This window comes from Alosa sapidissima, chromosome 11 (assembly GCF_018492685.1).
Source record: "Alosa sapidissima isolate fAloSap1 chromosome 11, fAloSap1.pri, whole genome shotgun sequence".
Taxonomy (NCBI): Eukaryota; Metazoa; Chordata; class Actinopteri; order Clupeiformes; family Clupeidae; genus Alosa; species Alosa sapidissima.
In genome coordinates, this window is record NC_055967.1 from 12169105 (window position 1) to 12184867 (window position 15763).

The following is a 15763-nucleotide window of genomic DNA, read 5'->3' on the forward strand; positions in this document are numbered from 1 at the left end:
CAATATCCTCTGCAAAGCAGGAAATAGTGCTAAACCTGAGGAACAGTATGGTACAAGCTATAGTATAGCTTGAATACAGACTTTAAGAACATATTTAATGATCAAGTGATAATGAAATGAGCCTTATTAGTCTGATTGCTTACTGTAACTTATCTTAACTGTAACTTCTCAAAGTCTAAAGCTATTAGATGTCAAATTAATTTCCTTGATAGTGACAAATCAAACCAGCTTCTGCTTCTGGATGAATTAACAGACACTCCTACACATACAGTAGATTTCCTTGGCAATCCTCCAAATCAGTAAGTGACATATATGCTAATGCAAACATAAAAGCTTAACAATAGCTTTTAAAGGTATTTAGCAGCTCAAATGATTTCTCTCCTTCCTTCCTTCAACAGATGATAGGACCATACCGTGTGTGTGTGTGTGTGTGTGTGTGTGTGTGTGTGTGTGTGTGTGTGTGTCTCTGTGTGTGTGTGTGTGTGTGTGTGTGTGTGTGTGTGTGTGTGTGTGTGTGTGTGTGTGGTAAAACACTTACATCAAACACTTTCTCTGTGTACACTTCATCATTCACATGGTCCCTCAGTATATCCTGGTTCTGCCGTACAAATGTGATGTACGTGTCCACTAGATCCATGCCAGGTGTCTGTATGGAGGAAGGGAAGAGAAGAGGGAATGTAGACCATGTAATATTCCAGTGCATCGGAAAAAGGGCTTCAAATGAACTGAAAGGATAGGTAGGTTATTGTGTGCAACAGCTTCTTCAGTTATTTTAACTTCTTTAGAGATGTTTTGACATAATCATCAAACATATAGATATCACAGGCAGGGTAGGAATTTCAAGGTGACCACGACAGCCATGGCCGTCGTTGCCCCTTGGGTTGGCCGTGAAGCCCCTTTGATAATCATAGGTTTATAGGCCATGGTGGCCTTGGTGCCCCCTTCTTTCAATATTCTGCTTTGCGTCCTACTAATAGCGATTTTTATTTAGCCTGTGGCCTGTCAAAATAATCTTAGCATTCACAGCGCAAATTAATTTAGTCTTTTACGCAGTGGAGAAAGTGACAGCGCAAGAAAGAAAGTGCGTCCAAATTCACCCATTCTTCTCAGTTGAACTACTCGCGAAGTAGCCTATTCATCACACAGACATCACAAGTATCACATGAAAGAGCTTTTTCTCAGCTTTTAAACGATGTTAGCCAATAATTGCTGTGTTGAACGGTTCGCGAGAAAAGTAAATAATATAATTCAATTTAATCATACATTCTACTGAAGGTTTTGCGTCCATGATCTCCCTTCATCTCGGTGGAATACTTCACAAACCCGTCTTTTAACACATGACAAACCATATATCAGAATAAACAGCAGACCTTACCGAACACAAAGGTGTAAAGCAGTCCCCTGTACAGTTAGCCGTTCCAGAGTAATCCAGTTTTGAATTTGCAGTAAATTTCGACATGCATGGATGTCTCCAAATTTAGGCTTTAAGTTTTACAATGTGTTTAAATTGTTCCACATGATTTCATAACGGGCCAAATACAAAATAAATGTTACAAATATCGCCTAGATATTGGTAAATCAGAGGACAGCTGACTAAGAGTTTGTGAAAGTAGCCTTAATGATCACAAAATGCTAAGCATGCATCTAGGCTATTTGAGTTTCTTAAAGCTGAATTTATTGAATTTAAATTGTTCAATACATGATTTCATAACAGGCCAAATATAAAATAAATGTTACATATAGCCTAGATATCTGTAATTATTAGATGATCAGATGATTTACAGTTCTATGTAATATGCAGAGCCGGACAGTAACGGAGTACATTTACTTGAGTACAATTTTGAGGGATCTGTACTTTACTCGAGTATCATTTTTGGGGAGTACTCATGACTTTACTCAAGTACATTTGAGAGGCAAATATTGTACTCTTTACTCCACTACATTATCCATAACCGTGAGTACCCGTTACTACTTCTAAAAAAAAAGGAAAAAATAAAAATCTCGGAAACCCTCAATTTCTTGTTTCCCTCTCAAACATGATTGGATTGTGCAGGCGCCACTGATTGGGACAGCCTATCAGCAATCACCTTCAGCTTTCCGCCAAAGTCAACTCCATGGCCAGATTTAGATAAGAGACGAAACCATGGACGAAACAATGGATGAAGAAGCAGCAGGTCCATTCCGGGAATGTGCCAACATGTGGCCCCACCTCGCCAGACTACTTAAATTTTCTGAACAAGTTAATGATAGTTTTCGCTTCAAGTGTTTCAATTACAAAATAGTATTTTGTATTTGAAATACGTATTTTAAATACATGTATTAGAAATACTGCCCATCCCTGGCAACATGGTAAAAAGATGAAAATGACTTTTTGAAATTACTTCCAATTCATTTTACATTCTCCAAGGTATTAACATTAGCATTTTTCATAACTCCATGTAGGACGTTTCTGTACATAAATGTAAGCACTGTGGCAGTAGTAATGCAATATTTAGAAAATGTAGGCTACTCTTGTACTCTTGATACTCAAGTACTTTTAAAAACAAGTACTTCAGTACTTTTACTTAAGTAGACATCTGACTGTTGTACTTTTACTTGTAATTGAGGAAAATTTAGCAAAGGGTATCTGTACTTTTACTCAAGTAATGAAGCTGTGTACTCTGTCCGCCTCTGGTAATATGTCATGTTTCATGTTTTTGTAATGTTTCATACAGGGATGCAGGTCTACTGCAGTGAATAGGCTAAATACAACGTTGATCATTTTTATAGCCTACTACTGTATAGTTAACTTTGGCCTTGGTGCCCTGACATGTGGCCTTTGTGCCCCCCACCAAATATGCCCAACTGAAGGCAAAGTGGCCTTGCCCCCAGAATGGTAAAATTCCAAGCCTGATCACAGGACAACAATCTTACATCGATTCAAGTATAAATGTATAAATGTATAGACGTATTTGGGCAGCTAGGCTATTACAAACAAAATCAAGGCATTCACAAAGGGAAATGGATGAAGTAAACGTGTGATGTTAAGACATACAAAGGTGAACAAAAGAAAAGGTTGCTTTCAATATGGCACAAGTAAAAACGGTGCTCAGACTACAGCTGCGTACCGTCCTTTAACATCTAAAAATAAAGACCTAAAACAGAGGTTGTCAATAGGCAGACAGCGGTCCGAGTCCGGACCCTGATGTGATCCTATAGGCACATTCTGTGGGCATGAACATGGGGGCTCACGAACATGCCCCCAGAGTGTAGCACTGTAGCTGAACATGGGGGCTCATGAACATGCCCCCAGAGTGTAGCTCTGTAGCTGCCTAGCAGCTCTAGCTGTTGGCTGCAGCAACTCAAGCTACAGTAAGTAGAACTGATTGTTTTTGTTTTATTCTGTACCGACAGTTCTCGGTGACCTCGAAAAACATCTATGTGATCGCCGGAATTCTCCTTTAACCAATGGTAATATGACCTATGACATATTTTCAGTCATGCAAATAATGTTTTTAGAGTGTGCCTATACAAGATTGCTGTCTTAATTAAATGCTATTTCTTATTTCACACAGGAAATATAATATGTTACGTTACATCAAGTCATATTAATTAATTGTGTTTATAAACAAAGTCAGTTGCCTGGGCAATTACATATACATCTCATGTGGGGTGTGTAACATATACTATGTAATCTTATATGCTCTCTTAATATACTATTCCTAGATGTTTTTTCCTAAATGCACAATGTCAGTCACTCAGCCTATCTTCTACATTAGATCCACTCCAGTTTGCCTATAGGCCAAACAGGTCCACAGACGATGCAATAGCATTTGCTTTGAACACTGCTCTCTCACCTGGATAAGAAAAACACCTATGTACTGATGCTCCTCATCGACTACAGCCCCGCTTTTAACACCATAGTTCCATCCAGGCTTATTAATGAACTGAGAGGCCTGAACATCAGTTCCTCCCTGTGCAGTTGGATCCTTGACTTCCTGACTGACAGGACACAGGCAGTACGGCTGGGTAACATCATCTCCTCCACTCTAACACTCAGCATTGGTGCACCACAGGGATGTGTAAAGCTCCCTGTTGTACTCGTACACTCATGACTGTATGGCAACTCACACCTCAAACACCATCATTAAGTTTGCTGATGACACCACCATAATCGGCTGTATCACGAGAGATGATGAGTCTGCTTACAGAGCAGAGGTGGCAACCCTGACATCCTGGTGCCAGGACAACAGCCTGCTGCTTAACGTCAGCAAAACCAAGGAGCTGATAGTTGACTACAGGAGACTGCAGGAAGAGCACACACCCATCTACATTGAAGGCTTAGCAGTAGAGAGAGTCAGCTGCTATAGATTCCTTGGAACAAACATCAGCGAGGATCCGAGCTGGTCACACCATATAGGTATGGTCACAAAGATAGCAAGACAGAGGCTTTCTGTTTTCAGTTGCTGCGGAAGTTTGGTATTGACGGTGAAATACTGACCAACTTCTACCACTGTACCATTGAGAGTATCCTGACAACAACATCACAGCATGATATGGTAACAGCACCGCCCATGACCGCAAAGCTCTGCAAAGGGTGGTCAGGTCAGTGCAGCGCATTACAAGGACTGAGTTACCAACATTCAGGACCTTTCCAGCCAGCGCTGCAGGAGAAAGACCAAGCGGATCCTCGCTAACCCCAGTCATCCCGGCCACAGTCTCTTCACCCTCCTACCATCTGGTAGAAGGCACAAGAGTAACAGTAAAGAGTATGCGTAAGAGTAAAACTCCTAAGGATATTTATGGACGGTGCTATTACCATACTATGCTATTACCACACACACACACACACACACACACACACACACAGGTACACCCCCCCCATACCTAACCCCCATACATACACACCATTTCATCACCCCCACACACACTCCATTACCCCACACACACACACACAGGTACCCCCTCCACCTAACCCCCATACATACACACCATTTCATCACCCCCCCCCATTTCATTAACCCCCCCACCCACACACACAGGTACACCCCCCTCCATCACACAGCCCATTAATCCCCCCCGACACACATATATAACCCCCCCCAACACACACACCATTGCCAACACACAACATTTCATCACCGCCCCCCCCCCCCCACACACACACACAACACTTTATCATCCCCAGTTCATATCCCCCTCCTACTTACCCTATTACACCCCCCTACACACACACACAATATACCTTTTAAATTACTACTTTTCATTTATTCTTTAAAGCTGAGCTGGCACTTGAGCACAATAATTTCATTAGGGTACTTACAATACCTTTTATGAGTACATGTCAATAAACTACTTGATCTTGAACTTGAATGAATAAATGTATACAACAACTTCAGATGCTCACTGAAAGGTAACCATTACTAGAATCAAAATCTGTTGTTAACCTTTATCAGCTTTTAGAGTGTTGTAGTTCTGTTAAACAAAAGGGAAGAGAGGATAAGCACTATTTTCAAAAAGAAAAGAGGTTACCTTGGAGCCATTAGTCAATCTTATGTATCAAACAACTTTTGAGCTAACTTTTTGATACTACATCGGTAAAACGGTCGTCGTCACCTCCAGACACAAAAGCATATAGTGTATGCTAATGTGAAGACTAGCCTGTGAGCGCTAGCGTTTAAGTGCTGTCAGGGTGATCCGTGTGGCTGCTGTGAGGGGCAGCTGGGACGGAGGGATGGACATGAGGCCTGTGCTGCTGCTGCTGCTATAATTGCTCTGACAACGTTTACACCCCTCTGCCCCTGTAGCAATGGCTGGAGGCTCTCTGACCGGGCTACGCTTCACTCGTCCTAAGGAGCAGTGATGGAGCGTGAGAGCAACTGGACAGGAGTGTGTGTGTGTGTGTGTGTGTGTGTGTGTGTGTGTGTGTCTGTGTGTGTGTGTGTGTCTGTGTGTGTCTGTGTGTGTGTGAGAAAAGTCTTCATGTTTAGTGCAGAGTGACATTTAAAGGCTATCACCGTGACAAAGGAGCTCAAAGGATGCCTTTGTGCTGGGGGTGGTGACCAATAGGCTATTGCACCTGGTGTGAGTGAACATGTTCCCTTTGCCTGGACAAGATTCAGCTAATAGACATCAACGTCTGTTCTGTATGGAGAACAAACACGTCTATCATTAGAATAAATACACTGAATCTATGAATCAATCAGATGGGTGTTGCACCATGTGTGTGCACTGGAGCTTAGCTCCACAGAGAGAGATGGAGAGAACAGCAGAGGACACAATAACCATGGCAGTCGCAGACTCATCCTTTAACTTAGCAAAGCACCACATAGCAAACTAATCCACTCATATTTTGGTCAAAAATGGAAAGAAACCTGCAAGGAGCTCTCTCTTGGCATGGCAACAACAAAGCCATGCGAAAATGCACTCTATGTACAGGAAAGAATATGGCTCAAAATACTCTGAATAAGACGTATGAAACAATGATAAACAGTGAGGCAGAACACAATAAGGTTAGCAAATAAAATGGTAAAATTAAACAAACGTGAAGTGAACAACAATGAAAAGGTCTGATGACAATTTGATGAATAAGGGTAAGGAATCAAGGGAATTATATCTTAATACCTTAAAAACTTAAAATATGATATCTTGTCAAAGTATAAGTGGCAGTATATGACGTCTTGAAATGATTCTGTCTAAATTTACAAAAGGTCTGTCATAAATTTGATCATGAATATTCGGCTGCTTTGGTTTTCAGGTGGACAACCTTGGTGTTTCTAACATCACAATCTTGCAATTAGAGCTACAGTACACAGCTTTCTTTTTCATAGGCCGCGATCAATGTGTTCTCTCTCTCTCTCTCTTTCTGTGCCCAGTGATGGGATCATAGTGAGCGCTGGGTCTGTCAGTCAGTCGGTCACAGGGTGATTCATGCAGACACTATGTCCAACTCTTCCATCATCAAGGTTAAACTAGGTTAATCCCTTTAACCCCTACACACACTGTAAGATATACATGCAAACAGGCATGCTAAGAAGCATTGCAAGAACACACACACACACACACACACATACCGGTACACACACACACACACGCACACAGATGTGGCCTTGAGGTTGGGCCGTGCAGCTATTGCTTGTGTGATTGACAGGCATTTGGCAGAAGGCTGGGCTTCAATTCACTTGAAGAATCAGTAAAGGCCTGTACTTTCCCTTGCGGAATGACACAGCGATTGAATGTATGTACGTGTGAGTGTGTCAAGTCGTGTATCAGTGTGTGTGCGCAACCAGAGGCTTGAGTGAGAGCCCTTCGGCAAACACTCACTGCCACAAGGGCCAATTAGCTTCTCCAGCAGCCATCTCTTCTTTCTCTCTCTCTCTCTCTCTCTCTCTCCCCCCCCCTCTCTCTCTCCCCCCTCCTGGCTGTGGCCCTGACAGGGTGGAAATGGTGTGACACAGGTGTGGGCTGCTTCACATGGTAGTCCTGCACTCGCATGACATGCTCTCCACACTACCCCACCCCCCCCGTCCACGCAACACACACACACACACACACACACACACACACACACACACACACACACACACAAGCTTATGGCATGAGAAACGTCAGTATTTTGCACCTCACACTGTAAAGTCACATGTACGGATTGTGACAAGGGACGCCTGTGTGTATATGTGTGTGTGTGTGTGTGTATGTGTGTGTGTCTGAACTCCGACTTAGATTGAATGAGCAGTGTGGAGGGGGTGGTTTGGGCTATGCTAATGACTGGTTAAGGAGAGGGGATCAGCTCTGAGCAGCAGGAACAAGAGAGAAAGGGGACAGGGGAGACAAATGCAGTGTAATTACACACTACACCCTCACTGGCTTCCTGCTCACGCCTACACACACCTACCCCAGGTGCAAATGTGTGTGTGTGTGTGTGTGTGTGTGTGTGTGTGTGTGTGTGTGTGTGTGAGAGAGAGTGTTTTATTTGTGTGTTTCCCCTTCCTCCCCTCCCCATTTGATGTTTTGGCAATACTGTACAACGTTATGGGCATGCTAATCAAGCTCCTTTCGAATTTGAATTTGAGTGTATGTGTACGTGTATGTGTTTGTGTGTACAGTATTTTCTCCTTACATCTCACAAATGTTCACGTGTTTGAAAAGAAAGTGTGTTTTTGAGGGGGAAAGTGTTTGGAGGTGTGTGAATGTGTGGGTGAATGTTTCTCAGTGTGTGTCCACATGTATTTCTGCGCTCTGTGTTGGCATAAGCGCAGCATGTAAAGCAAGCCAATGTGTCTCTGTGTGTGTGTGAGAAACACAGATGTCAAGAAACAGGAAGGGAACCTTGCCAACAAAAAAAAAAAAAAAAATCTCGAGGCCTTGAATGGCAGCAGTAACAAAAGAGTGCATCGGCTTAACCTCTCGTGACAAGCTCCAGAGCGGTTGTTGCCACAGGCCCGGCGCTCAGAGCAGCCTCCCCCTCCCTGCGGTCCGGCCTCCTGGACACACCGCCGGCCCCACACAAAAGCGCAAGGTGGAGGCTACAATGGAGCACTGAGGCGCTGAGCTCACCTCTGGGAACGCCACTGCAGCAGAGTGTGTGTGCGGATGCTGGGAGGAGCTGCTGGCTAACAGCAGGGTAGTTTGGGCCAGAGTGGCGTCAAATTTCACTCCCATCCATCCACACAACACACGCACATTTAGCAAGGGACGAGTGGGGCAACGTTCCATTTAGTCAATGTGACTGTGCCTATATCTGACAGCAAAATGACCTCACTGATGAACTGGCACGGGAGCCAAAAATAGGATACAATTCAGATTACGGGGCAATCTGCAATGTTCTCACGGAATGGCAGTTTGTCTAGACTTGAAGAACTGCTGTCAGTAGAACAGACACTCATTTAAAAATGTTCATTCTTGCAGTGTTGGATTCCTACAGGCTAGTAATTTGCCACAAAATGGTGCCCTTTGTTACTTGTGTTACTTGATTTTCTTGTCGTTTGATGTGAAAATCCACTGCCAGCGCCTTGTAAAGTGCACTGCTGTGCCGTCAATTGCACTGGCACAAATATTTAGTTAACATTTCACCTGTCTTTAAATCTGATATGTGTAGTGTTGCCTCATGTAGGTGTAACACGACCATTCTATTCATGGCTTCAAGATGTTTTAGTGTGTTCATGAATAACCAAAATATGACTGCAAAACACAACAGAGACAACAGGAGAAAACCAAGGAGCATACTTACAGGCACATCCACATATTTGGCAGCTGCTTTGACCTTACAGAAAAATACAGACGTTGGTGCCAATGCATTACAATTCAGTGTAAGAGCAGTGAATGCCCTGAATGGATGGAGGCAGAGCCTTTGATGCTGGAGTGTGAATACTCACAGTGAAAGACAAGATGGAGGAGAAGAGTGTTCCCTCGTCATATCTGGAGAGCTTGGAGAGAACCCCATCCAGCACAGCAACAAACTGCAGAACGAGACACACACACCAGGAGGAGACTTCATTAATCCACATGGGATTAGCAAGGAACACTGTGATCCAAATGAAATGGGGAAAGACTTTATTAAGGGCAGGAGCACTTCCCCCGGGAGCTTGTTCTGTGGGTGATGCTGTCAATGTGTGTGTTTTGTGGCCAGAGGGGAGGCATACCTTTGATACCAGTGTGGAAATCATTTCTTTGATGGCTTCATCGATGAGCACGTCGATCTTGGAGTGGTACTGTTGCTGAGGGAGACGAACAAAAGAGTGGGGGGGGGCCAAAAGGCCCCAAAAGGGCCGTTTTTACATGTGTAAAAAACAAAGCTGCCACATATGCACATTATTGCAATTATTTTGCAAAAAATCACACCTATGTAAATATATGGACAAATATTCAGCACACTAACACACACACACACACACACACACACACACACACACGCACACACGCACACATATACATATTCAGCTGTGAAAATCCTCCCCTTTATTGTGGCTGAGTTAAGCAGCTAATAGGCCCATTATCGCAGTGAATAGAATTCTTGCTCCCATGTAAGGCGATGGAATTTGAAGGATACGTTTTGTGCTTCCCACAATCAGGGCAGCCTTGTGTTTTTCTAAAGGGCCTATCCAGCTGCGACGACCAAAGGGTAACACTAGATTCAATTAATCCACCATTTCATGTCTGATAAGTCTTATTCATATGGGTATATGTGAATGTGTATTTGTGTGTGTGTGTGTGTTATCATGTCACATATGAATCTTTGTGTGTGTGTGTGTGCATGTGTGTGTGTGCATGTGTGTGTGTGTGTGTGTGCGCACGCGCGTGGGTGTTTGAGTGTGTGTGTGTGTTTGTGTGTGTGTGTGTGTGTATGTGTGTGTATGCGTATGTATGTGTGTTAGCATGTCACATGTGAATCTTTGTGTGTGCATGTGTGTGTGTGTGTGTGTGTGCGTGTGTGTGCGCATGTGTGTGCGTGTGTGTGTGTGTGCGCATGTGTGTGCGCATGTGTGTGTGTGTGTGTGCGTGTGTGTGCGTGGGTAAAGCAAAATGTGTGAGTGTGAGTGTGTGTATCAATGAAAGCACAGTCAAAAAGAGGGAGGGACAGAGAGACTCAGTGCCTCCATTTGCAGCCATTGAAAGGCTTCCTCCAGCGCTCACACGGCAGGCAGAAGTTCATCTCTGCTGACAATGGCCTTTCAGGGAGCATGTAAAGAACACCCAAATTAAAAATTTCAATCCACAAAGCCTGCAGATCGTTGACAAATTGAGGGTGCGAAGGGGTCACCGGCAGCAGCTCTAATTTTCTTTTCACCTTTTTTTCATTGTGCAAAATGCCAGCTTCTTCCCTCACTAAATGGAATTTGAAGTGAATCTTAAGGACGTTTATATATATATTTACTTGTACATTTCACTTCATTAAGATTGTTATTTTTTTTTTCTTTTTGAGACTGAGTAGAATGAATCATGAAGGTTTTTTTTGTAGTGGAGAGCATTACATTGTGAGGTTTCTGCAATCTCGGTGTGAAACCAAAAGTACAATAATTCTTTTTGAAAAGATATATCTGGAAACAATTCAATATGAGCCTTTTAGTAAAACGTATGATCTAAAGCTTAACCTTACATTTTAATAATGCAACCACACTTGACATGTGTATACACACAAACACATGCACAAAAACACACACACACACTTAATAAAGTACAACTGTGAAAAATAATCCTTGATTACTAGGTAAAAATATTATGACATCTAATTAAAGAATATACTAATACAACACCAAACACAGGCTATTTTTCTTACTGATGACATAGAAGAGCAACATACTGCTGGACAAAGCACACTACTAAAGAGTGCTGGACAAAGCATGCCACTGAACCACCCAAAACAGGCACAAGCGTCTGCATGTCTGTGGAGGCCACATTTCATTTCTGTTCCCCAAACATTTGCACTTCTGTCTCTGAGTGTGTGAAAAGACAATGTGATGAACTAAATTGGCCCCCTCCTATTCAGATGCACCACAAAAAGTGAGGAGCTGTATTGTATCCACTAGAAAAAAGAGAGAAAAGATCGGGATTCTTTTTTTCTAATGTGGTACAGCCGATTCGGTTCAGTTTTGGCCCAGTTACCATCATACAGTAGCATAACTTTACATCACTGCAAGAGAGAGAACACACACACTGATAATGCATTGCATGTTGCAACATTTCATGTCTTGACAGGACGCACATTTAAGTGATGGCTAGATGCATGTGGAATGATTATGAAGGCAACTGTAGGAAACACACTCACCCACTGCTGGTCAATCTTGAATTCAAATGATGACACATGGGGATGGGACAGAGAAAGAGCAATGAATCCCAAACAGAAACGGAGGCTCAACATGCTGGAGTGGTTGTTTAAGTGCTAACTTTAGAAATCTCCTTGACTCAACATTCAAGCTGTGTTGTCATGTTTACTCTGCTCTACAAAGGATAAGAAGGAGTCCCAATACTCTTGGAGTGAATGGATATCAGCAATTGAATAAATTATGATAATCAAAAAAAGTTGTCACTTCCCTTCAGTAACATCATGTTTAACATAACCGTTTAACGGCATATATTATATAGGCACGTTTCAAAAATGCTTAGAAAAGTATAGTGAATAGTGTGAATGGAAACAAATCTGGCACAGAATGTGCAGGGATAATGTGGTTTGGCTTGATGCTGTCCATCAAACTAAAACTGGACATGAAAGACATACTCTTAGTCTCAAAATCTCTCAGCACAAGACTGCTGGTTAGGGTAAACACAACTAGTGCAAAATACAAAATACAAAGAATACAACTTAATAAAAAGCATAACAGATGAAAGCAAAGTCATTAGAGCATCTACAGACATATATAAACAATTACAGAAACCTGAAAATTTGCCTAAAGGAGGTATTGTTTTGAATATTCATTACAGTGTGCAATTCTCCAGAAGAATTCAGGCCAGGTATGAGTTGGTAAGCCTTGTCATATACTGGTTTAGGGGCAAATCTGAAACAACAACACTATATCCAAACAACTAAAACACTTCTCACTTCACCGTAAATTGTAATAGGATTTTTTGTTTAGAGAGTTTAGCGAACTGTCAAGATTATTACAGATTCATAAGGACAACTGTCATTATAAACAGAATTATTTTGTATTTATAGGCTTATAACACATTTGTGTTGTTTTTATAGGCTAATAAAACTTTATGTTGGCCTTTTTGTGGTGCAGTCATATCAGGGTACTATTCCCAAGTGAGTAACAGTTGATTTAGTTCTTAGCTGAAGCTCACCAAAGGAAAGGTAATTCGGTGCCATTTCCCCATTGTAATCAGTGTTAACTGTTCAGATGTGCTTAATGCTGATTCAGTTTTTAGAGAGTGCAAAGGTAAGCTTGGCACTTTTGTCGACAACATAATTCAATATATTATATGACTATATGGCTAAATTCATCCATCATGTTGTTTCAAACCCCATGAATTAGATATACTTTGCACCAAATGCTGAGAGAGGGGGTTGATTGAATACACCACAAACAGAGGCACCGCAGGAAATGGCTGGCAGAGATGGAAGATTCATGCACACTTTTGAACTACTTCAGAAAGGTGTGGTCAAATGCACTTAGGGTGTAAAGTAAAAGTGTCTTTGAAAATCGACCATTACATTGGGACTGTTATTTTCCTTTAAGTACATACCCTGAGCCCTATCTTGCACCTGGCTCAAGTATCTTTGCTAGTTTGAGATGTTACAGATGTCCTTTTCACATTCAGCACCCATGATGCTTAAAGACCTAATACACCTGTGACCATCTATGCACCCATGGCTATGTTTAGGTACATTATTGGTGCATTGATAACACAACTGAACCTGGTCTGAAGACAATGGCTTAAGGGTGCATGATCAAGAGCTAGACTAGCTTCGATCTGCCATGTACCGAGACTCTAGGAACACAATGCTGGGACTTTTTATTTAAATTGGGGTGATCAAATGTAATTATAAAAACAGTTCAAAGCTATGTATGAATTTCTTTTTACTTAAAATTGTGTCTGCACCTACAAAAAATATGTAATCTCAAAGGTGATGAAAAGACATTTGCTGTTCCTTGTGGACATTTAAGGATATAAGGATATATATTCTTTTGATCTCTGCATTTATCCCAATCCGTGAATTAGTGAAACACACTCAGCACACAGTGAACACACAGTGAGGTGAATCCCGGCTCAGTGAGCTGCCTGCAACAACAGCGGCGCTCGGGGAGCAGTGAGGGGTTAGGTGCCTTGCTCAAGGGCACTTCAGCCGTGCCTACTGGTCGGGGTTCGAACCGGCAACCCTCCGGTTACAAGTCTGAAGCGCTAACCAGTAGGCCATGGCTGCCCCTGCATTTGTGGCAATTATAATGATTTAAAAATATATATTACTGCTATGAAAGCCAGTGTGTTTTTGACACCAAAACTATCCTGAACAAAAATGCAAAAAAACAACACTTTAGTTTTCACTCACATTTTTTAGTTCAGTGTTGAGGTAAATGTGTTACTGTTCAGTTTACCTAATAACTTCAGAAATTACAGTATTCATGAAGCAATAGGCCTACTGCAGTATCACATTTGTACAGAAATAAACCCCAGTTACTTTATTTGTGTTATGAGGTGTCAGAGTGTTAAAAAGCCCTCTGAGGATCCCCACACAGAAGCAGCTGTTCAGGAGCCTCATTGTGGATTTGTGACACATGAGCTGCCCTTGACACAAGTGCTGGGGCATTAAGCACAGGTTACGGTCAATATAACTCTTTTGCTAAATGGCTTAAGCCTTACCTCCTGGCCTTGGTCGAGAACACAAAGCTTAGAGCACTGCCTCTTGGCATCCATTAGAACATTGAACATAGTGCACAGAGAGAGAGACACCCGGAAATCTATTGACTTGCTTGCTTTCTGCATCTTGGAGTGAAAGGCTGCTTTAGTTCTGCAATAGAAAAGAATGAGACCTTCAGAATGTTGTCTTCTTATGAGTTTTGTTCAAAAACAACAGCAGAATACAGTCATTTCCAGAAAAAAAACAGCTTGTATCTTAACTCCACATGTTTTTTGGCTGCTGCTACATTTTTTGTTAATATTGTTTGAAAACCCTTTTCATTAAAAAATAATTTACAGCACTTTTTTACTAGTCTACAACAAGAATGTTGCTCTGGGCTCTTGACAGCCTTGAATTAACGGGGCACAACATTTTCGATCGGAATAGTTTAATCAGATTGACAAAAAAACTGTCCATGTAAACGTGGCTAATGACCCTGAGGTTTGACCACTAAATTCAGATAAACTCATCTGTGAGTCCAAGTGAACATTTGTATCAAAACTGATGAAATTCCTTCAAGGTGTTCTCGAGAGATCATGTTCACAAGAATGGGACGAACATGAGGTGACTGACTTTGACGTCCAACTCTAATCAGTTAATCCTTAAGTCCAAGTGAACATATAATTTGTACCAAATTTAAAGCAATTATCTCAAGGTGTTCATGAGATATCGTGTTCACAACAATGGGACATGTTTTACATTTGGACAAGCTGAAAACATAAAGTCTCGGGCCTTAGCTGTCACTGGGGAATGAATATAATGGAAGCTGCAGCTAAAGAAAGAAGAGACATTGACAACCTACTACAGTCAAAGATTCAGTATCTAACTGTCTCAGAGAGGCTCTAAGCCATCAAAAAAATTTCAAAGCCATTTTCAAAACTATGTAGGCAAAACGCAAACAAAAACAGTAAATTCATAAGAAGCAACCAGAGGCTGTTCCTATGTGATTAATTCAGGCAACAACAGTCAGATGGATAGCAATGGACGTTATTACTGAACATGTGAAAGGAAGGCAGATAAGATGCCTCAGAGGATTCAAATTCGGTCAGTCGCTGATGGTGGAACCACGCCTGATCAGAGCCACATCTCTTTCAGAATCAGCAGAGATTTTTGTAGGGCATTTCTAACCTCTTGACACAGGCCTCCATCATGTCACTGGCCATCAGCTTGAGACGCTGCTCCAGGTGCTTTGCAAACTCAGGCTCGGGCCAGTGGAGGTCCATTACGAATATCTGAAGTGCGTCCAGCTTCCAGAACAGATCCTCTGAAGTGGAGGAGCCATTGCTGAATACAGCAGACAAATCAAGATGTTAGCAATGCCATTTCACACATGTAGCCTACACACATATACAGGACTTTATGGAGAGTAGTCTATATAAAACTTAACATATAACATAACATAACATAACATAACATAACATAACATAAAAAACACAACACCATATTAAAAAT

General features: G+C 41.9%; 1 protein-coding gene across 3 annotated transcripts in view; it reads right to left on the minus strand.

Annotated features, from left to right (window-relative positions):
• The window catches only part of cadps2 (Ca++-dependent secretion activator 2), a 94606-nt gene that overhangs the window by 8982 nt on the left and 69861 nt on the right, over window positions 1–15763 (minus strand). For 2 of the 3 annotated variants that reach the window (XM_042109771.1, XM_042109769.1), the window contains 7 exons: window positions 15440–15595; window positions 14275–14422; window positions 11744–11758; window positions 9621–9695; window positions 9354–9437; window positions 9209–9241; window positions 539–646 (listed from right to left, as the gene is read on the minus strand). In XM_042109771.1, the coding sequence (XP_041965705.1) occupies window positions 539–646; window positions 9209–9241; window positions 9354–9437; window positions 9621–9695; window positions 11744–11758; window positions 14275–14422; window positions 15440–15595 (619 nt within the window). The remainder of the gene's footprint in view (window positions 1–538; window positions 647–9208; window positions 9242–9353; window positions 9438–9620; window positions 9696–11743; window positions 11759–14274; window positions 14423–15439; window positions 15596–15763) is intronic. The other variant, XM_042109770.1, reaches the window with a different exon arrangement.